Source organism: Lepisma saccharinum, chromosome 28 (genome assembly GCF_977018435.1).
Source record: "Lepisma saccharinum chromosome 28, izLepSacc3.1, whole genome shotgun sequence".
In the NCBI taxonomy this organism is placed as follows: domain Eukaryota; kingdom Metazoa; phylum Arthropoda; class Insecta; order Zygentoma; family Lepismatidae; genus Lepisma; species Lepisma saccharinum.
The window spans coordinates 27,775,210-27,799,864 of NC_139256.1; the positions used below are offsets into that span (position 1 = coordinate 27,775,210).

Consider the following 24,655-nt stretch of genomic DNA (forward strand, 5'->3'; position numbering starts at 1 on the left):
TGTTACACGTGATATGCTATCCCGAGTGTGGCAGGAAATGGACTATCGCTTAGATATCTGCAGGATATCGCGAGGCGAGCACATGGAACATTTGTGACTTTGTCATAAAAACTTGGTGAGTTTTCTAACATTTTGCAAAAAATTGCATGTATCTATCTTTATTATGTAAAATACAGTGCTTGTTTGTAACCCCGACAATCATTTACGAAAACCCTGTATATTATTTTCAAGAAATTGTGTTTATTTTAAAGTCATTCACTCTTAAAGACGCGTGTTTGGAATGCTGTGCTTTTCTCCGTGCTGCATGGGAATAATAATTCAAATTATTATATTATTATTATTATTATTATTATTAGTTAGTAGTAGTAGTAGTAGTAGTAGTAGTAGTACTGTCGCAGGTCCTTGACAGTGATAAATTGGTCATTTTTTTTTTTTTTGCATTTTTCATAATATTTCAAAAGCTCAAGGAGGGGGGTTTAAATCCCGTAATCCCCCCTTGCGTACACCACTGCATTCACAACACATTTAAAAGGTAAGGGGACATTAGAAATGTCCTCAAAGACAGTGGGAAATATCCAGTCTTTCCGTAAACCTAGAAACATTTGTTAAAACACGGATGAGATACCTTTAAAGGTTAAAATTTTGCCTCAGGAAAGTGATATTGGCACATTCGAGAAGAATATGCCGAACGCTTAAAATAATATTACAGACACGACATATTGGAAAAGTCATCCAAAATGACCATGGGTCAAATGTCTGTATCCAATTCGAAGCCGAGTTAAAATTATCTTTTCTCGACGGGAAGGAACGGTATGAGTAACGAAGGTCGATCCTGCTCACCTCATCCCACTCCTCTCGCCAATAAGAAGGAATGAAACACATTTTGAAGGTCCCTGGCTGTTAGAAGATAGTCTTCGTCAGCTATTGTTGCGGTAGAACTGTACAGATACTCAAATGTTTCGTCTCTGACCTACCATGGTGGCGACAATTGTAGAGTTTAGTTCTAAAATGCCAGATACTAATGCGCGCCAGACACGTAAGTCAGTGAAAAGCCCTCTGACAGGTTCTGTGGTCTTAAAAAGTGTTAATACGCCAACTAGGGTTTACAGAAGTTGGTTGGTAGCAGGATGCAAATATCGACGTTTCAAGTGGTAGCGACAAGATCACAATGATCAGGTCTTCAGGTGCAAGATGGCAAGGATAATGGGAGTGTAACAAGATCAGAACGATCAGTTCTTCAGGCGCGAGATGTCAATAATCAAGTGACAGAAACAAGATCAGAGCGATCAGTGTTTTGGCCGGAGACATCAACCTACAAGTGACGGTAACAAGACATCATAACGACCAATTCTGCAGGCAGCAGACTTCAACTTACAAGTGACAACATCAAGATCAGAACGATCAGTTCTTCAAACGGGAGACATCAGTCTACAAGTGACGGGAACATGATCAGTACAATCAGTTCTTCATACGCGAGAAATCAATCTACAAGTGACGGCAACAAGATCAGAACGATCAGCTCTTCAGGTCCGAGACATCAACCTACAAGTGGTGGCAATAAGATCAGATCTATCAGTTCTTCACCTACAAATGACGGCAACAAGATATGGACGATCAGATGGCAAGACACTTTTCCAGTAGTGACAACAAGATCAGCAAGAAGAAATTACACAATCAAAAATAGAACATGCACTCACTTACCTGAACTGATCACGACCGTTCAGCGTCTCCTGCTTGATACTGAGTATCACCGGCCCAAGATCCTCATCGTTCGTGAAGTAATTCCAGTGTTCCGTCCCGTAAAAATACTTCTCGTACGTCTCCTGCTCGACAGAAGTCAACTCGAAGCACTGGTTCTTCTCCCACTGCTCCTCGATCACTGTTTTCTTGCGAGGCAACTCATCCATATCACAGCTCGTACCCGCGTCCAGGTCCACACCACTCGTTCCCTCCGATTCCCTACGACCCACCGCTCTCTCCTCTTCGCGTGCTGGCCCCTCGTCCCGTTCCTCGCTATCTCTCCCCTCTTCCTCCTCCTCTTGAAGCTCGTGTTCGGACTCTGACTCGTCCCAGATCGTGTCCGAAGTGATCTTCTGCCTAGAGCACTCAATCCAGTACCCTGGGGTTTGCAAGAGGTTGTGTGGAAACTCCTCGCAAAACTCATCTGAAAAGAAGAAGAGGTGCAACCTGTTACTCATCTGCATACTTTTGATTCGGTTATAAATTACTATATATAATACTTACCATACTCGTTTTATAAACTTTATATACAGTAAAACCTCGTTAATCCTGACCCCAATAAGCCGGACTTCGCTTAATCCGGACAGGCAAAAGGCAAAAAAAAGCAAGGTTTTAAACAAGGCTAGATGTCAACAACTTCACAGGTGTAATGCTCAACCCAATAAGAGTTTTACATATAAAATTGAATAAGAAATTCAAAGATATGTGGTTGACGCAAATGATTGTTCGCAAGTGTTCAATATGTACATCGCCTGTGACGCGGCACGCATGAAGTCCGTAGTCCAGCTCCTGTCAAACACTCTGAAGAATGTCTGTGGTTACAGTCTCCAGTGCGGGAATGATTCTCTGCTGGAGTTCATCTAGTCTTGTAGAAAGTGTAAGAAACATAGATGAGGACCTTCACATAGTCCCAGTGAAAACAAAATGACAGGGGGTGAGGTCTGGTGAACGTGGTGGACATTTCAAAAGCACATTAGCTTCTTCACTAGCATGCACGATCCATCGCTCTGGCAGTGTCTCATTGAAATACTTCCGCACAGTGAGCTTCCAGTGAAGTGGCGTCCCGTCCTGTTGCAAAATGATGTGTTAATGTTCGTTTGCAATGAGTATTCATTAGCCAGGTCTAAAGCATTTGCAGATAATCATCGCCGATCACATTTTCCGCAAAGAAAAACAGGCCATGAAGATAATTCTTGGAGATGGCACAGAAGACAACCACTATTATTGGATATCTCAGTTGCTCGAGTGTGGAACGTGGATTTTGTTCGCCCCAAATGCGAACATCATGCTTGTTGATTTTGCCGTTCGTGTGAAATATGGCCTCATCACTAAAAACAAGACATGTATCAAGAGTCGTCTTCATACTACATCATACCACATTACACATTGACTTTTCAGGTGTTTCTACATCTGTTAAATTTTCAGACCAGTTGCACAAGAATTGATAACGCTATTAGATTACGAAATTATATCAAACTAGATGATTATCCGGCGTTGTCCGGGTATTTATTTATCCCAATCTTGTATTAGACAGAAAAATAATGAATTATAACTATAGTGTAAAATGTAACTAATTTTAAATGTGATCGTGAATGTCACCAATTAGATTAGCGACTCCGAAAACTATGGATTTGACACTAATCTAGGTCATTTGTGGCATTTTACTTTTCACCCCCTCTAACCCCCATGCCGATAGGTGATGAACTTGAAGTTAAACCGCATTGGGAGTGTCACGAAAACTATGGATTTCATTTGCAGCACAGCCTGAATGTTAGGCAACCCGAGAAACAATATCGTTGTGCGGATTGCATAGAGTCACGGATGTCTGTTTGTGCGGGATTTAATATCGGTGGTTCTCGATTATTTTTACATCTCACCCCTTCCCACCCTCACCCCTAGGGGTGCCAGGGGTGTCTTACACCCAAGTATTTCTTCCTAGGTTGCAAGTGATACGTGTACCAAGTTTGGTTGAAATCGCTCCAGGCGTTCGAGAGTTATGCCGGAACAAACAAATATACACAACCACACACACACACACATACATCCATTTTTATATATACAGAGATTTATTGAAACAGTCCCTACTTAATAAGAAACTAATACCATTCGCACTCTTATAGCTTCGTATTTGTTTACTTTATTGTTATTATTTCTTTTAATATCTAACTCTTATGATTTTACCTTTATATGAAACAATTTCATTTAATAAATATACCCCTAAAACCACTTATTTTCCATAACTGAATACTCTCTTAAAACCATCATACTGCAAAATTAACTGTATAACCATATTTCCTTGAATATGTTCCAATAAACACTTCTAAAACCAAAATAGAATAAATACTAACGTTGTAAAACCACAATAATCAATAGGTACACCACATGAACTTTAACATAAACGACCTTCAAAGGACCTATATAAAGGCATACAAACCTCTATCTTTTCATTATTGTCTATATGTATTTGTAACATATAGGGTGATCTGTTTGAGATGTCAGAAAAATTAACCGTTGTGCAAAAGTGGTTAATGCACGTATCCTGAGCAGTTTGTTGTAATGTATGCAGAAAGGATGTACGTTTTGAGTGAGTGCAGGTTCCCAGACTTCAGCCGCGTGGCGCCAGCGTTCATGGTAGATAAAGATAGTGGTCACGCCACAACAGCGCACAATGTCTCGTATGGTATGTGAGATTTTCGAGTATTACATACACACTAGTACAGCAACATGGCTGAAGTCTGTAAACCTGCACCCACTCCTTACATCCTTACTGCATATATTACAACACACTGCTCAGAGGTACGTACTATTGTACATAACGGTTTACTTTTCTGATATTCCAAACGGATCACCCGGTAATATCTGTACATTTGTATGAAATAAATAAAACACAATAAAAGGTAAAACCACTAGACATCCGAGAAAACTGACGTCCAGGACAAAAGAGCGGACAACATTTTTTAGATGACCTCTGCTTAAGTGTCCTTGGTTACGTATCTCTCTCTTCTGGCTCTCTTTGTTTCCTCCGTTCTTTATCTTTCAGGGTGCCTATGTTTTTGTAAAAACAAAATTCACTACTTTCCCAGATTTCCAGACCAAGACCCAACATTTCCCAGTCTAAGTCGTTACGGCAATTCATGTACAGTAAAACCTCGTTAATCCGGACTCCGATAAGTCTGACTTCACTTAATCCGGACAGGTAAAAGACAAAAAAATTAAAGTGTACTGCAAGTTTTAAATGTGGCTAGAAGTGAACAAGGGAATTTCCCAAAGAAAAGGCAGTCAACCACTGATGACAGTCAACCACTGATGGCCTATGACCTATAAATACACCATAATAAACGTGTTTTGTTGCTATAAACGGAGTTTTAATACACTTCCTACTGTTCTTTAAGTTATTTCAGTTAATCCGGACTTACGTTAAATCTGTCAACTTATCCCCCAATAGTCCGGATTAACGAGGTTTTACTGTATTTACACATTTGTATGAGAAGGGCACTACATTTTAGCTAAACGCCACACTTAGAGAACCACTAAACGAAGTTGAAAATAATAACTGTATGGAAAACTGCACAGGAAATGACTGTTGGATAGGGGCGTCAGGGATGAGCTTTTACGTAATCCTCGGCACATACCAACTAATAATAAACAAAGAATTCTTTATTTCACAATATATCCTAATAATAATAGCATAAATAATAATAATATAAATGAAATGTAGGTGTATGTATTAATCCTAATGTGTATCAAACACAAACACCAACAAGAAGTTGTAAATGGCAATGGTTACATACTGCAGCAGATTTCTAGTTAAAATAGTTCAAAACGTTCAAACTTTTTTCTGTAACTACCGGTAATATTCAGTGTATCAAACTGTACTATAATTTGTCCACAAGAAATAAAAAACTTGTTTCTTGCCCTTTTTCTCTTTGTTCAAGAACCTATCTTTAGTGCACTTCCACAAAAATATTGATTTTTTTTAAACACAGTAAATTTCCCTGACATTTCCAGAAAAAGTAAATTTCTTGATCTTTCATAATGTGTCATTTACTGTCTGAGAAATCTTGTTACTTTTTCTAAAATAGTACAAAACGAGAATAACACAGAGATGTTATTAAGAAAAACAGAAAACTGAAGGGAAAGTTAATCAGTCATATGAACAAATGATACAATGAAACTCGTAAATCCAAGAAAATGCATTAATATTTTATTCAAATGCACAAACTAATTCCACCGAGTCTCATAATTCATCAGATCATTTCATTTCCCTTGGTGCATTGAAAATACATCGGGTCAGAAGTTTAGGTCGACGACAAACCGACAATTATACTCACGGTTGTATCTGTTGATGCATTTGAAGCGCATACATTAAACTTGATGCCCTTCCTTTCCTCCGTGTGTATATATCGAGTTCGCATATTACCTTCGTAACAGTAACCTAACTCATCGTTGATTGCATATTACCCAATTCTGCATGCATGTAACGTCCTGCCCTATGTGTCAGTGGGGATGGATAATTCCGTCAAACTCAGCTGTATGTCAGATTCTAATTTGTGATGTCCATCAGGTTCCGTAAGCGTAATAATGGAAATCGGGCAATCACATGGCTCCACTATACGCTGACGATATATCGAATCTGTCATAGAGTTTCATGGCTTTACATAAGAAACCATATGTTTAGATTCGCATCCCATATTGCAATATTTATCTGGTTTTCAATACAATGGAAACTTAGAGAGCTCTCTCATTCTATCGAAACATGTGAAGAACAGTAACACGTTTAGGATTTCCGTATAATTTCCATTATTATTAGTAGGATAAAGTCGTCCAAAATAGGGACACTAACCATATTTTAGCCTACCAAAAGCAAAGTTATAAATAAAAGAACAATTTTTCAAATCTTTTCCTTTCTGAGTAGGTCATAGATTGTCAGGAAAGAAGGTTGTTTGTGTAAAGAAAACATTAGGGAAGGCAGGAAAAACATTTCTGTAAAAAATCTGCAATGTCTCCGTTTTGGATAACCGGTTAGGTAAAATAAGGTACTCATAAGAAACTGTCAACTCGACGTCTACTGGAAAATTTGGTTACAAAAACGTTATTGAAAAAAACGTTGCCCATGAAAAATACAATGAGACAGGAAATACGTTCGTATTTTTTTTAAAAAAACATCTACATTAACAAATAAAGGAAGAATGAAATAACTATGAACAAAGGATGCCTTATGTGGGGAAGACGTATAATAATTCCTAAAGAATGCAGGGAAACAGTGTTGAAGCTGTTACATGCAGAACATGTAGGTACACCTAAAATGAAGATGATGGCTAGAGAATTCTACTGGTGGCATTTAATAGACGAGGATCTTGACAGATTGGGAAATCAATGTGTAGAATGCAATAGTTTTCAAAGGAGTACATGCAAAAACAAATATGTCGGATGTAAACAAACAGATATTCCTTCTGAAAGAATACATGCTGATTTTTTTGAATACGGAGGAAGGAAAATTTTGCTATTCATTGATAGTTGCTCTAGATGGACAGAAATATGGCAGGTGCGATCGACAAATGGAGAAGAATGTTTAAACAGAAATTTTTAGATATTTGGTTATCCTTCTGTTATTGTGTCAGGTAATGGACCGCCTTTCAGGAGTAATCAATTTGAGAAATTTTGTGAAAAGCATGGAATAAGATTGGTACATTCACCGCCTTGGAATCCGGAAAGTAATGGTTTAGCGGAAAGGTGGGTGCAAACTGTTAAAGGCTTATTAAGAAAGAAAGTACGCGTTGTATTTTATACTATCTAAGATTTTCGAAGTGGCAACGATTAGGAATGTCTCCGGCAGAAAGAATTATGAGTTATCAGCCGAGAAGTGTATTCAACTTACCAAATTGCCAAATAGATGAAAAGGTAGAGAATAATAAATATGAGGCAGAATCTTGGATGCCAAGATCAGGAGAAATAGTTTGGGTAAAAATTTTCCATAATTGATAGAAGTTAAGAAAAGGATAAAAGATTGTAGAAGAGATACTGTGAACAAGTCGAGTTGCAGAGAGATTGTCTTTTGTCTTTGTTAAATGTCTTTCATGTAGTTTTTTATAACATGAAGTTATAAGTTAAATAAATGTTGTTTTGTTTGTTAACGTTTTGCCTAATTGAAGATAGTTAAAGCATATTTCAATATTGGTCGGTGGCGTTCAAAACTGAGACAACCCACTACGTCCGCGTTTTAACAGATAGTGACTGAGGATAGAGAACACATGTGTAAGATAATCGATCAAGCAGCATTAATCAGCGAGAAACCGAACGTTCCCATTTTGGACGACTGTCCCGTCTGTCATTTGTTGAATTCTTTCTTCGGAAAACAATCGTAGGTGACGGAATTCATAATATCTATATTTTAAAAAATATTGCTAAATAATATCATGTTTGCTGAAAATGTTTACAATATTATTACAATTTTGTGCACATTATTATAAAATAGTCATTGAATAATGCGACTATGAGTGTCAAAAAAGGTAGGAAAAGAGTTTCTCTAGTAAAGAGATGTGACAACAAAGTGTATTTATTTTTTAAGCTTATTTGATATCATTATATTTTTTGTTTCATGTTAATTACAAGAGTAATAATTGATGAACCCACCATTACTACAAGAATAATGTTTTCTGAGACATCTGTTGGATTGTTTCGAAAAGTCAATATTTTGATACTGGGGTAAATATTTTAATTAATTTAGGAATATGTCGGTTTTATTTTATTATTCTTTGACTGAAATAAAAATAAAAAAAGAGTTAGGGAATTTTGAATTAAAGCATTAAAAAGCAGCTGAGTTCAACTTGAAGATTGCTTCAGCTTATGTACATTACAAGAAATCGAGTTTAATTCTAATCTTCGAACGTCTGATGCGCTGTGCCGCCCATGTGACTGTTACCGCATATAAACAAATATAAAAAAGAGATTGCCATTACGTATGTTTTAGCATGGGGCAATTTCCAAGTTAATTGGAGGTCACTCAATTTTTTAAAATGGAAACAGAATGCTTGTTAATGCTTGCTTAATATTTTTTCTCTTACAAAAATAAACAACTTATGTAGAAACCATTTTTATGGGGGGAATCCCTGGCACCCCCCTGTTAATTCGCACATTGTGATGAGGATAAATATTCATCTCAACCTACGATAACTTTTTAGTCAATTTCGCTTGCCAATAACATGTTCTTATACTACAAATAGTATTGACCCACGGTGTACAGTCTCTACGAAACTGTACAACAATTTTTTGGCACTCATTCAAAAACGCTGACCGAAACTAACAAAAGTTGTTTGAAACTAACAGACCCAACAAACGATATGTCATCGAAACTCATTTTCATTTAACATTTGAGATTTCTCCTGCGCAGCCTCTTAGGAAGCACCCACTAAAGTTAAAAAAAAAACAACCAACCAACCATACAGCACGACTTCATACAGTGACATTCAAAATTTGAACACTGTATTGCCAATTTCAGCAAGTGACATATTCGCCCTGTATACTATAATAATTGTTTAAGTATGCCCTACCCGCCCCTGCTTCCGACATCTGTGCCCAAATCTACCTACATGCAGTAGACGCTGATGGTTGTAACGATCCTGCGTGGTCGCCATATTATATTCTGTTAACAAGGTTTGGTTAAAGAATGAATACTAAATGTCCCTGCGAGGCATACGCTATGTTTAAATCCAAATTGTTCTTTAAACCTTAATAATTATATTTTACATAGCTAAACTCGTTGTTAGTGATGCAGAGTTCTGTGCGACTCCTTATTAATTGTATTGCCTAAATGCACACAGTTTTAGTTTATGTTAACACGTGCATATAGGGATTTTGCCACTAGTGTCTTTTCAATGTCAAACCATGATAATTCTCAGTACGGAGTTTGCAACATGTAATCAAAAAGTGAGTTGGCAACGCGTACTTTTAGTTAGGATTATCACCGCCCATGCGCCACCGCGAGTATAAAGCCAGCGCAGCGAGGCCCGGAGCTCATTCTCATCTTTCGAATCCACGTACGTGCACTGCAGAAATGACAGGCACGAGGCCGTTGAACCTCGTCCGTTCAGCCCAGCAGAGGTAGAGAGGAAACACGCCCGATCGCGGAAACCCCGGCCATGGACAAGGGGAAACCAAAGAAGAGGATCCGCAAGAAACGACCTAGAAATGAAGAAGATGATGAGGAATCTTCCATAAGCGAGTACGACAGCGACAGCCAGCCCGCGTCGCAGCCTAGCAGTCAGCCTAGCAGTCAGACACAAGGCAACAAGCCAGTTACCTCACCACCAACGAAGACACGCAGGCCACCCTGCATAACGATATATAACACTACAACCAACAAGGCGGCTATAAAGATAGACGATCTTGTTGGCAAAAGAGTATTTTTTCGATACACTAGAGGAAGTTGCCGAGTCACTCCATTAGACCAGGGGGCCTTCACTAATGTATGTGATTACCTCAAGAACAACAACATTGGCTTCGCTTACGGCTCATCTGCAGCTGATAAACTAAAGGTAATTATACGTTACCTCCCGATAGATGTCGATCTAGATGCACTCCACGAAATTTTGACAGAGAAATATGGATTTATAATCCATAGTGTCCACCGATTAAATACTACAGTCCGACGTCAGAAGAACACAACTACAGAGTCACAGGGACCCACTCCGACCAGGCAGCCATTACCCTTCATAATGGTTGTCCTGCCTAACAATCCGAAATCGCACCAGATCTTCAAACTTGAACGTATTAAAAGCTACCAGATACAAGTGGAGAAATACCGCTCCACTATGATTCTTCAGTGCCACTCGTGCCAGCGGGTCGGGCACGGTCAGCGGCATTGCTTCGCCCCACCCCGTTGAGTAAAGTGCGCGGGGCCACACAGATTTGCTGACTGCCCAGAGAAGGACCAGGACACACAACCCAGGTGTGCTAATTGCAGCCTTCAACATTATGCTAGTTATAGGGGATGCTCCCTATTCAAAAAGGTAAAAGAAGACCGTCGGACCCAATCGAACCAAAAACGCCGAGTTGCACTAAGGCCCATTCGACAGGATGTTCCCGTGATGACACCCGCCCGGGAACATCGTCCGAGAACTGCACCTAGTTCGACCAATCAGAAGCCAGAGAGACCGTCGTCCTCACGCACCTCGACAGGCCCCTGGCCCAGCTGCACCTTCGACTCCACACCAAGCGTCATTGCTGAATCTTCTCCAGCAACTGGCGCAACCTGACGTGATCCCAGGACTGCTACGATTACTCAAGGGACTACAGAAAATCCGGGAAGCTCCGGACTCTTCGACTCGACGTCGGGTAATTACCCAACTCGCCGATGAAATGGTGCCGTAAGGCACAATGTGTTGTATTGTTTTGTACCTTTATGTATTTTCATGTATCGGTTATTTCTAGGGAACACTGGCTAATTCCACCTCTTGCGACAGATGCAGAGGACTATTGTATATGGTGATTGTAAAACTTTTATTATTGTAAATAAAATGGTATAATAAGACACCTGTAAATGAATAGTAACAACAAGAAGCAGGTCCCCATAACAGATGACGTCCTGAACGACTAAGGTCAATAAAAAAAAATAATTAAAAAACCCGAAGCTCAGTTGGAAAAACAATCTCTGATCGGTTAGTTCGTATGAATTATCCAGCTTGATCATTACCAGTGCGTAGTTAGAGATCGGTTAGTTCGTTGAACTCTCCAGCCTAATTATTGCCTATTTTTGTGGGAGCAGGAAAAGGTTTATTATCCATTTTGCCTTGACTCATCTCACTAAACAGGTCGCTAAGTGCCGTGACTTGCCGCGAGTTGATAGCTTCCTGAAGATGAGGCCTTGCTCGAGGAAAAGGTTTATTATCCGGAGTTCAGTTGGCTCCCTGATGTCAACTGGCAAACATCCAGGGTAAACCGGCCTCCCAGCCAGACTCCTAGCAGCCATCCCAGAAGGAAGGAGGGAGAATAAGAAAAGCCTAGCAGCAACCTACCTACCTGGTCCAATCGCTTCGGCTGATAGGTACCTGCCCGGCTTGACTGGGAGTACCAGGACCGTTCCTTCCTAACCTGCCGTCCCTGCATAGGAGACACCGGTTGGCTTGCAAATTCCCCGCTAACGCCGGGGGTGTCGCGGTATCCTTTGATCCTACCACCCAAACGTCCCGCTCGTTGGGGGTACCGATTGGCTACGGTCAGTTCCCGTCTGTGGTTGGTACTTTTTCTTACAGGGGAGCCTGTGACGTCGGCAGCGGTCAACGCCCTAAATAAAATTAGGTCCCCGTTCTCCCCCTGGCCCCTCACTGCGAGGAATAAATTGGATGTTCCCTGCCCCCCTTATCTCTTCGAGACCAAAGGTGAGGTACAGGTAAAGGCACGTGTGCTAACAGACATTCTTTTATTAAGATTATAATAAACATATACGAGGACGGGCTGAAAAGTAATGCCTGCTATTTTTTTTGTGACGCTGTAAAGACATTATGGATTTTGGGCAACCATGTACTGTACTCTTTCGACTTACCCCCCTCTCCATTCCAAGTTTCAAATTTCTATCACTAGGGGTTGCTGAAATAGAGCGAGGAAAATGGCAGCATGTAACCATACTACGTCGGTGCACCTGAAACTGCGTGTGGTGACCGAGTTTCTAACTGCAGAAAATGTGTCCCCCCATTGATATTCATCAGAGAATGAAGGCTTTTTATGGCAATGAATGTGTAACGTCAGTACTGTATGATGATGGGCTCACAATGAAAACCCCTGCCGAGGAACGCTTAACTCTCAAGAAGTTCTTTGTCACACACGTTGAGAGTTCCTCGGCAGGGGTTTTCATTTGAGCATGAACAGCATGGTTGCCCAAAATCCAAAATGTCTTTACACCATCACAAAAAAATAGAAGGCATTACTTTTCAGCCCGCCCTCGTATATATATAAAGCTGGTGTGACCTTTCATTATCCCAGGAAGCCCTGAGATATTTGAGTCTATGTTCAACGACTGGTAAGAAGTTAGCACTTATGGGTAGACTTTTGCCGTCCTCCTCATTGTAGTGTTTAGAGTGTGGTAATTGCAAATAGGAGGCACCCGAGGAACGTTGCACTGTAATCTTGAACCAGGTTGGGCACTGATGGGCGGGTTTGGTTCGGGCGGGTATTTATTACCATTACGGCAAGCGAGCCGCGGGCGGGTGATGGACCATATTTGCAAGTTTTAAAGTGACCAAATTGCGTACCAAAAACGGTATTGAATTACAAATGATGCAGAATATAAATGGTAGATGCAGTAGAGCGTTAAAGAATTTAAGTATGGAAGAATACTGATTACTATGTTCTGGCATAAAATATTTACCCCGTGAGGTTGTCATTACACACGATTGTATCTTCATAAATGTACATATCCATAGAGAAAATTGACATCGCAGTGTGCTATAAATTATAATAGTTTTACCGAGAAGGAGTGACAGGCTGTCCAAGTTTCTTGATAAACACATTAATTCATCCTGTTCAGAGACGGGCAGTGAAAAATAAAATGCGAATATCATCTCAAGGTCATCATATGTTGCAAAATTCATATCTTCCTCTCTGGCTCAATATTGGCAGCGGATTTGAAACGCGTGCGTGTTGCCAACCCTTTCCTCCAAAGATATCAATGATGCAATAAAATATTCCAATTGAGAATTCTCTTAACTGTGTTTCGTCTCCGCATGGTATCTTCCACAAAGAAATTTATGGCGAGGCAAGACATATATGATTGTCTGTATATCTTGCTGGAAAGGATTCGATGTGAAACAATAAATCCCCTTATAATACTCAAAACCGCAATACTGCAGACAAGAAGCTTACGTGTGGATAACTTCGGCCCATTTATTCCAGTAATGCAAAATCAAATTTGCATAACGAAAATGATTCTTTTATTGCAGAATCTGCACGGGATTGCAGTCTTTCCACAAAAAGGCTACTCTGGATTAAAAAATGCGCTACTTGTATCCACAAAAGCAGTCGAATCGTTAAAGTGGGATATTTTAGAAACATGTCTGTTCTCAATCTGAAGATAAAATTACCGCGAACATAAATTTTCCATCAGACCCTATTATGTGCAACTAATCGGGGGAGTGTTTTCTTGAAATAACCCAAGTAACAGAAAATGTTCGTTATACGTAGGGATTCATGGGTTTTCTTCAGAATAGCATAAAGTACGGAGAATGCCCATTATACTTAGCGCTTCTTCAAAATAATGTGGGAAGACAATGATACTTTACAATGTGTGCAGGCTCGACCAGGACCCGAATCCGAGTCTGTGGCATACCGTACAGTTGCTCTGCCAACGTACGTTGTGGGCAGTTTTCCCCACAACATTATTTTTAACCCTTTTTTCTACTTTTTGATTCAGGGCTTCAGGACAGACATACATAAACATCCATGTCTCATCCGAGATTCGAACCAGGTACCACTGGCGTAGCGCGCTGTGCTAACCATTCAGCCACGGAGGTCAACTTATGTCATCACACGCTGCAACAACTGAGCTTCTTAGCAAGCCCTGGTTTCTCTTGATCTTCCGCTGTCGCTGTTTTAGCTGTGTTGAATTGCCTTTGGGCAACAGGATGCTACCTTTGATACACTGACATATAACCCAAAGTTACGGAAAATGTACATTATACGTAGTGGTTCTTCAAACTACGAGAAATAACACTTACCCTCTTTACTACTATACAGGGTGTTTCGTAAGTTAGTTTACAAGACTTGGGAGGTGATTGTACGAGTGAAAATAAGGTGGAAAGTTCATGTAACGCAATTCCGGAAACGGCTTTGTTGCCGAGTTATTGACGTTTGAAAACGTGGGAAAATGATTTTCCCAAGTGAATAATGACAAAACGGGTGGAGGGAAATCGTCGGTGTTGGACGGTCCACTAAGAAATTGGGTACGCTCTTGTCAAAAAATCACGCGGCAATGTTGTGCAATGTCGGCGCAAGGGATTCCCCAAAAGACGCGAACGAAGATGTTGACGGGAGTGAACTGTCATAGGTTGCATTACCTGAAGGGCACACAGTATGCTTAATGGAGATGTGAAGGGAACCTCATCACAGACGGTTTTGAAAGTGTCCACCATGTACTTCCAAGCAGAGGCGACAACGGCGAATCAAGGATTGTCTAGTGCGACCCAACAACCCCGGCGTTTCTGCTATCGATGCTGCAGCTATATTGATACGGGCAACGAGGTCCTCGGCTGACACAACAGATGTTTCGTAAACGAGGCGTTTCATCTCTCCCCAGAGGAAGCAATCCAGGGGCGTAATATCAGGCGATCGAGGTGGCCATGGCACAGGCCCTCCCCTGCCAATGCACTGGTTGTGGAATACGGTATTGAGGAAATAGCGCACATTCCGATCGAAATGTGGGGGTGCACCGTCATGTTGAAACCATAGTCTCTGTCTCAGTGCGAAGGGCTCGTCCTCTAGTAGTTTGGGCAAAACCTCACTGAGAAATGCTTGATAAGTGGGTCCACATAGATAGAATGTACGGTCCAATCAAATGGTCGTGTAGTATCCCGCACCACACATTCACTGCAAATCTGTGCTGATGATATGCCCTAGCAGTGCATGTGGATCTTCATGTTCCCACACATGACTGTTTTTACTATTGAACACACCAGTTTTCGTGAAGATAGCCTCATCAGTCCATAGTACCGTATTCTGAAAATTGGGGATAGTTTCAATTTGATGAACAAACCATTGGCAAAAGTCCTCACGTGGGCCAAAGTCCCGAGGTAAAAAATCTTGCACTTTCTTCAATTTGTACGGGTGCATCCCCTCTTCTGCCAGGACTCGCCACACATTCACGTGGGAGGTGTTTCATTCGTGGGCTAGTGCGCGCGTACTGGTGCCTGGATGATCCATCACTGCAGTTAGCACATCTTCCACAAACCGTCGGGTTCGCACACTTCGCGGTCGTCCAACTTCTCGACGAGGTGGCAAGACTGATCCTGTTTCCCGAAGTCGAGTGTCTACAGTTTGAAATAAGGTGTGCGATGGTAACACCCTATTTGTAAAACGTGCCCCATACAGACGCCTAGCAGCACGGCTATTACCTCCAGCCTCCCCATAAATCAGATGCATGTCCGCCAGCTCTTGGGACGTGTATGCAGCCATCCCTTACACCGGGCTATAAGTGTTTATGGCCGTTAACACTACTACATTTCAAACAACACGATGGGTTGTGGCTAAGGATTAACACGTAACACTGCTAGGTCAAATGTTTGCCTAACACTACTGTCCAAGAACGTCATGTCTTTCCATTCAACCGTGAATGTTTAAGAACCTGCTGCTGGCACAGCACCTGAAGCACGAATGGCACAGACACATGCGCTCCTTCATGAGGAAACCTACACTGATGGCGCCTATAGCGGGAAATGTGGTACTTAACGTCAGATCACATGGACACCCTTATGTCCTTCAGGGTATGCAACCTATGACAGTTCATTTTTTTCGTTTTTACGTCATGGTGCCCTTCGCTCAGGAAATTTTCTTTGTTTTTTGGTGCCATTCAACACATGCCAATTTTCGTCGATACCAGAACGCACACCCACCCCACTCCCGTCAGCATCTTCGTTCGCGTCCTTTGGGGAATCCCTTGCGCCGACATTGCACAACATTGCCGCGTGATTTTTTGACAAGAACATACCCAATATCTTAGTGGACGGCCCGGGAAGTTACAAGACGAGCAACTATGGACAGCCTTAGCAGATTGGAAATACATGCTAGCAGCACCATATCTGAGTCGCCTAACCTACCGTCGTATGCGTATAATAGCAGCAATATTCATGTAAATAGGTTAGGCAGGTTAAGTTCTGTTTATTCATGTTTGGTGCTGCTAGCATATATTTCCAAGATGTTCCTAGCCGCTCGTCTTGTAATGCCCCAAGTTGCAAAAAATGAAATTGTACGTGGTGGCTCCTCAAACTATAGGAAGTGTTCTTTCCTACGTTCCGGAAAAGGTAAATTATATATAGTAGTAAAGAGGGAAAGTGTTATTGATTATATCATAAGTAGTGATAAATATACATTGTAGTACATATTGTTTCTTCAAACTAATGGAGCATGTTCTTGTTAAGTCGTACACTCCTGAAAATGGACATTATACGTAATTGTTCTTCGAACTAATGGGTGTGAAATGTTCTTGCAGTTGTTTCTAGGCTTCCCCTAGAAGACTGCTAGTCTTAAGGCTTTATGGGGGAAGTACGGTATGTTTTCCATGAATACATCATGCAGTGATTCTTCAATCCAATGGTCTTCTTTAAAATTTCATTAAGTAGCAGAAAATGTACATTATACGTATTATGTTCTTCAATCCAATAAGGAAACTTGTTCTTGTTAATGCCTTACATTACTCAAACTCAGGGTGGATGAAGATCATGATTTTAACTTAAAAAATATTTTTTGTTGAAGTTTTTATTTAAATCGATTTTTTATAAAATTGCTTGCATGGTTTTTGTCACCATGCACATAGATATAGGCTTTTATAGAAAGGCTGTTTCTAGTAAACGGCCCTGTAAAATATTTGAACAGTTTGATTAAAGCAAGTAAAAAATATACGTAAACATACATTTGTCTGCTTCTGATACTAATTACTATGGAAATGTTTGATGAGTTTGTTAATGAAGCTAAATCATTCTGGATGTACTCTATAATTGTAACTTAAAATATTTACTTAATTATTTATATAATATAGTCTTTGTAGCTGAATTTTGGAGCTTTTTATAATGATAGTTGCAAAATATCAGCTGCCATGTTTATTTACAGTTTAATGATATTGACACTATTCATGGTTTAACATGATTAGTTTGTATATTTTTTCTACACAATATGTTTGCAATTTTTGCCCATAAAATTATTGAATTATAAATCAAGAGAAATCCTGTGTTTACATTTCCTTTCGTGTGAGCTTCACACCATCAGTACATATATTTTATTTCTTTTCTTTTCCTATGTTAGAGCCTAATAAACACCATGAATGATTACGAGAGTAATGTACTTTCACCAAAAGTGTTTCTGATGTCTACAAAATCCTTATGTACATTATTCTACAGGGTGGCTCAAAAAGTCACTTAACACCCCCGGTACAAGGCCACTGCAGCGCGCAACATGGAAATGGTGATGACCAAGGCCAATGGGGAACCACATTGACGCCACCCGCACTGTCGACGGCCATCTTGATTCAACTTCAGAATTTTAAATGGGAAGTGGGTGATATGATATATCAAGTCAGGCTAGAATTTCACAAGAAATGCAATGGTGAAGGTTTTTGTGATGTATCTTTAACCAGTAAAAAGTTATGACTGAATTCTTGTACCAATTTGCTCCTTTTCGAGGTGTTAGAAAAATGCCTCAAAATTTGTTTAGCGCATCGGTAACGCATCGAGATCAAAATGACGTCTAGGGAGAGAAGTTTGCATGCCATTGCACAAGATTTTAATCGGATACATCCTTGAAGAGTCACTTTGATCTCGATGTGTTATCGATGCGCTAAGCAAATTTTAAGGCATTTTTCTAACACCTCGAAAAGGAGCAAATTGTTACAAGAATTCAGTCATAACTTTTTACTGGTTAAAGATACATAAAAAAACCATCACTGCATTTCTCGTGAAATTCTAGCCTGGTTTGATATATCATATTATCCCCTTCCCATTTAAAATTCTGAAGTTGAATCAAGATGGCATCAATGTGGTTCCCCCTTGGCCTGGCAACGATTGGTCATCACCATTTCCACGTTGCACGCTGCAGTGGCCTTGTACCAAGGGTGTTAAGTGACGTTTTGAGCCACCCTGTATAAATTATTTATTTATAGTGATTTAAATCAGTGATTTTTTTTTCAAAATATTTACCTGATTTAAATCAATTCAGCCTGCTCAAAATGCACATTATACGTATAAATTCTGCAAAGCATATGGTGAAAAATGTTCTTGAAAATTACCTACAAGTATATAAGCACCAAATAATCATACCTCTACTAATAGGATCTATGTAGAAGTGATTTAAAACTTCAAAGAGAGTGATTGTTTTTGCACAGTTACATTTAATGAAGATTCTATTTGTCAAAGTGTATTGTGTACTACTCTACCACTGGCCAACAGCTTTACTGCCTAAGCAGCTGGAGCCAAAATTAAAAAAAAAAAACTTGAGAATTTTCACAAATTCTCCGATTAACAAGAAGGTTCGCTTGTCGTTCACACACTCAGTGTAATGACTACCGCTTCTTTTTAGAAGTTAATGGAAAAAAAGCCTTACAATGGGAGACTGATTGGTCAATGCTCTGGAAATGGTTGCACTGCAATCTCTTAGTTTCAGGAGAAAATCGAATTTCAAAAGTTTTTTCCTGCCTGCGAACCATTAGGATTCCTGCATTAAGGATATTGGGATGACCTTTGGCCTTAAAGGCTCTCCCGATGAGAATTTTAGAAGTAGCCCTTTTATAATGAAATCCAAAGTTTAATCTGGAGATCAAACTTTACTCTTTCCTTCTCCTTGGACGGTTTAAGATTTCTGGACATTTTGAGTTAATTTTGGTACATCAGATAAAAGCATGACACGCCGCAGGGGTTAAAAATAAACAAAACAATTGTTCTGAAGTGAAATGTATGGCCTATACAGGGTGTTTATGACAGACTTGCAGGGATAATGGAAGGGAACAAACGCAACAAAATGAGATAGGGAACACTAGTCCTGAAATACCCCAGTCAAAAGTTACAAATCAAAACCCTCGAAGGCCAGGCAACCACGCACAACGTGAAGGGGAACCATAAAAGATGTCTGGCGAAGTGGAAAACAAACACACAAGAATCACTGTAGTGGCTTTAATGAGCAGTAACTGCAGCCAGCCATTTTTACAACAGTTGTTTAAAGTGACGCCCCTGCCTCGATGCAGGCAAGACAGCGTCGCAATAAGCTCTGTCGCACCCGCTCTAATATCCCAGGAATCTTTCGGATCAGATCACAGGTTGCAAAGATTCTTGCCAAGAGTTCCTCTACAATACTCACTGGTGTCTCGTAGACAACACTTTGACATGACCACACAAAAAAAATAATAATAATAACGCGTACAAATCAGGTGAACGTCCAGGCCAAGCAACAGGTCCGCCTCTCTCTATCCACCGCTGAGGAAAGGTCTGCGTCAGAATATCACGAGCGCCAGCTACGAAGTGGGCTGGGACCCCATCATGCTGAAACCACATGCGTTGACGAACGAGAAGTGGGACATGTTCCAATAACTCGAAGAGAATGTCTCTCAGAAACACAGTGAACACTGGTCCAGTTAATCGTGGCGGTAAAAGATACGAACACATTAAATGTTCGCCGACAATGCCCGCCCTCATTTTTACAGCAAATCTGTCTTGTAGTCCCTTCATGATTGTGGCACGGGGATTTTCATCGGCCCATACATGGCTATTGCGACTATTCAGCATCCCGTCTCTCGTGAAATATGCCTCATCAGTGCAAAGCACACAGGCATGGAACTGGGGTCAACCACACAGCGCTGCAGTAACCATTCACTAAACACGACGCGGGGTGTTATATCAGCTGGAACCAAGGCATGGACACGCTGTGGATGGTAAGGGTGCAGCTGGCGCTCCCTCAGAACTTTCCAAACAGTACTATGGGCCTCACCATTTTAACGTGCCACAGCCCGTGTACTAATAAATGGTTGTCCTTCCACACGATCCAACACTGCTTCTTCAAGGTCAGGTGTCCTTGGAGCGCCTTGCTCGTGTAATTAAGGTTGCATTTGACCAGTTTCCCGTAATTGTTGGAAAAGTCTGGGAAACACGGTGTGCGCTGGATGTCTGCGCCGTGGATACGTGGTCCGACACAACCTTTCTGCTTCCCATTTGCTCGTCCATACACAAACACCATATCAGCCAGTTCCTCTAGCGTATACGCCATTGCACCGATTCCTGCCGCGACAGTCGTGCTTCTGGACTACACACGTCGAGTTTGTCGTTACGTGTTCTACAGGGCATGCGCGGTGGTTTCTTTCCCCTTTCTTTAAAGTTCCCCTCCGCGTTGGGCGTGATTGCCTGCCTTACGAAGGCTTTGTCTTGTAACTCTTGGCTGAGTCATTTCCGGACCAGGGTTCCCTATCTCATTTTGTTGCGTTTGTTCCCTTCCACCATCCATGCAAATCTGTAACATGGTCACAGAAACGCCCTGTATATAGGGTTTCATTTCAATAAAATATATGTCCGTTTATTTTGATACATTCCTATCTGTATTTTGATAGAAAAGAGAGATAAAGGAAAAAGGACAGATATATGGAAAGCAGTAAAGAGAGAAGAAAGAGAGAGGGAGAAATAGTTTAAGAGAGAGATAGAAAGAGAGAGAGAAAAAAGGAAAGAGATAAAAGTGATAATGAGAAAGAGAAAAAGGAAGGAAGATAAAGTAAAAGGGAGAAATATAGAAAATAAAAGATAGGCAGGGAGAGAAGAAAAGAGATATAGAGAAAGGAAAAAATATTGAGAAAGCAAGAGATAGAAATTGAGAGAGGGCGAGAGAGGGAGGAGAAAAGAAAGAATTAGAGAAATGTAGAAAAATAGAGAGAAAGAGAGAAATATGGAGAAAGCAAGACATAAAGGAGAAACAGAGAAAGGTAAGGAAAACCCGAGAGAGTAAAGGAGAAAACGGAATGAAAATTTTAATCGTAAAATCTAAATATAAGGCAGTGATCGTGACTACAAAATTTTTGATCCTCTGCCTCGTCCTACTCACATCAATTTAAACGAAGTCGAAGATTCTATTACCGAAATATAGTGCAGTGATGCTATGACCAGGGTTGTTAGAGGTCCAGGACTTTTGAATAAATTCAATTCCGGTCCAGGAGAGAAAATCAGCAAGCGTAAATGGTTTCTGGACCGTAAAGAACCTTTTTATCTGTAAAGTATTTCAATTCGGTCCAGGAACCTTTATTCCAGGATCAATTTAATACGGTCCAGGAACCTTTTTTCAGAACCAGTTTAAATAGGGTCCAAGTTCCGTATTGAAATGAAACAATACGCAACTTGGATCGAATACGGACCTGACGATAAACAATTATCCACTTGTGAGCATGAAAGACTAATCTAGGTGCTGGCTGTCTCGAGACTCTAAGGTACAAGGTAGAAATGGGCGAAACGCAAAGGATTCAGTCACGTTACCACTCTCCATGTAGCCCCAGTCTCTCGCGCGCGTTCCTTCGCCTGGTTGTAGCAGCACTGCCGTTCCCTCAGAAATATCTGCTGGGAACACAGCAGCCTCACGTTATCTCATCGACGGCTCCTATTGGCTGCGGTTCCTGGATCGGATGCCGGAGCAACACGTGACGGGTTTGAACTCAATGTGTCGCCATATAGTCCATTGCGTTATGTACAGTGACTCTTCGACAAGGGAGTTTTTTAATCTGGCCCAGGAAAGAACAACAGCGTTTTTATTTATTTACGTCGCTACGTTTTCTACAACCGCAGTGTGACAGTCCAATGTAAAACGTACTCGCGGACATTTTTAGAAGGCAACTTTCAATCGGTCTAGCTTGGTCTGTAATTGTAAATAAATTCAATCCCGGACTGTGAGAGAAAATCAGCAAACGTAAATGGGTTCTAAACAGTGTGTATAACTTTTTCATATTTAAATCATTTACATTCGGTCCAGGAACCTTTTTCAATGTAACAATACGCAACTTGGACCGAATTTAAATTGTGCGAGAAAAAAGGTTTCCGTCCTGCAGCGAAACCAAATACAACCTATTAGAATTTATGACTTCCTGGACGTTTAACAACCCTGTCTATGACACTCCTTTGAGATTACTTCCGCAAGTCCCAAAAATAGTCATATACATAGATTTAAACAAAATAGCTCTTTCTTCCACGCATTAACAGCGTAAAGAGTATTTCCGAAGTTTTTTTAGAGCCGAACATAATATTCCCTCCTGATTTCCACAGCAGTTTTTCGGAGTATTTGGCTGCTGTCGAAACGTTGGTCAAACCCTTGATTGTCACCTCGACTTTGGCATGTGAATATCGTTATAGCCACGATTGTCCAAATACCTACAATGGTACGAACTCTTGTATTTCGGTCTTGACTCCAATAGACATTTTTACACTTAAAACATTTGAATTGCCTCCCCGATGGCGCAGTGGTAGCGTCATCAACTTGTAATCAAGGGATTCCGGGTTCTATACCCGATGGAGGAACATAGTGGTTTGGATCCCACTTTAAACTGTAGGTCCAGTCCCGATTAGCCTTTTTGTGCATAAAGTGGACTTAAAACAACAATTCAATAAAACATTTGAAAGCATTTATGGTACAAAGTGCCAGCCGATACGTTTTAACTATACTTTTTTACTTTAATATTTATTATTAGATTCTATTGCGATTTCTTGTATTGAAATATAACACGCTTTAGCTACTGCTACAGTACTTGGGTACGTAATATATTTTAATACAGTTTTGTAGTAAAGAATGCATTCTGCACAATATTCATAATAAGACCTATTACTATTACGGCCTTCGTACTGCACCTTACATGTCTTACTTCGAAGTAAGTTATACTGTTACTATAAGTTAACACGAAGTAGATGAACAAGACCTGATTTCTGTAGTAATCACTTCAGGGCTGTGTGCTAATTCTGCTCTACTAATATTGAACTGTAACAACTTGAAAATGATACATAACACACGCTAAGGTTGATTGATATATGATTTGGATTATTTTATTTCGTTCTTCCACTTTTGCCTAATCGTGAAGATGAGGATGAGTGATATGATGAAATTGATGATGAAAGATCCAGTCACAAAGGACACCAATACTCAGGCCAGGATTCGAACGAGAGAGACCTGACGTCGAAGCGGGCTGGGTTAACCTCTCCGTCACGGTGGTAGGAGAGTGAGAGAGAGAAAGAAAGATATAGCGAAAGAAAGATAGACAAAGAAATATATATATCGAAAGAAAGGTATAGGGAATGACAGATATATATATATATATATATATATATATATATATATATATATATATAGAAAGAAAGAAAAATATAGAGAAAGAAACACAGAAAGACACACAGAAATAAAGATATAGAGAAAGCAAGAAAGAGGGAAAGAAAGACAAATATGGAGAAAGAAAGAGACAGAGAAAGAAAGAGAAACAAAGACACAGTGAAAGAATTATATAGGGAAAGAAAGACACAGAGAAAGAAAGACATAGAGAAAGAAAGATATATAGAAAGAAAATACGAGATAGAGATAGAAAGATGGAGAAAGTGGAGAGAAAATGCAGCGGAAGAAAGAGAGAGATGGAAAGAGATAAAAGAGAGAAGAAAACAGAGATAAGCGAGAAGAAAAGAGAGTGAGAGAAGGAAAGACAGAGATAAAAGAGAGAGAGAATAAAGGAGACAAAGTCAGAGATGAAAGAACCTGTAGACAGTATTTTCCCTTCGGACACAGTGCAAATATTAACTGTTAATTTGTCAGAAATAATATGTTGCTTCAAGACCTGTATCTACCAATACCAGCAAATGCTGATAGAAGATCCATTTTTTGGACTGTCCGAGATAGTTAAAATCACATCTGAGGAGTTTCTATCTTACAGAGGAAGTTAAGGAGGGTAAAAATGATGGGAGGTGGCCCGAAATAATGGCGAAAAGGAAAAATGAGAGAAGATTCATCCTCAATATCCTTGTGCAAATTATCCGAAGCCATTAGCGCTGAGCATCGCATCCGTAAAAGAAAAAGAATCGCAAAATCTCCGAAACCGCAGAGGCGGAAAGGAGCGATCCTCGGATGATTGAAATTTAATACGATCAAATCTCATGATTCTCGCGTTTGAACCGGTTCGCATTGGAGCATGGGAGGTGAAAGAACCAGAGGAACGTACCATTGCGCAGAA

The 24,655-nt window shown here is 40.3% G+C and overlaps 1 protein-coding gene across 1 annotated transcript in view; it reads right to left on the bottom strand.

The window, feature by feature from the left end:
- rsh (Rap GTPase activating protein radish) overlaps positions 1–24,655 on the bottom strand; it is a 666,322-nt gene that overhangs the window by 440,418 nt on the left and 201,249 nt on the right. The window contains exon 3 of the mRNA XM_083113954.1: positions 1,702–2,164. Within this exon, the coding sequence (XP_082970080.1) occupies positions 1,702–2,164 (463 nt within the window). The remainder of the gene's footprint in view (positions 1–1,701; positions 2,165–24,655) is intronic.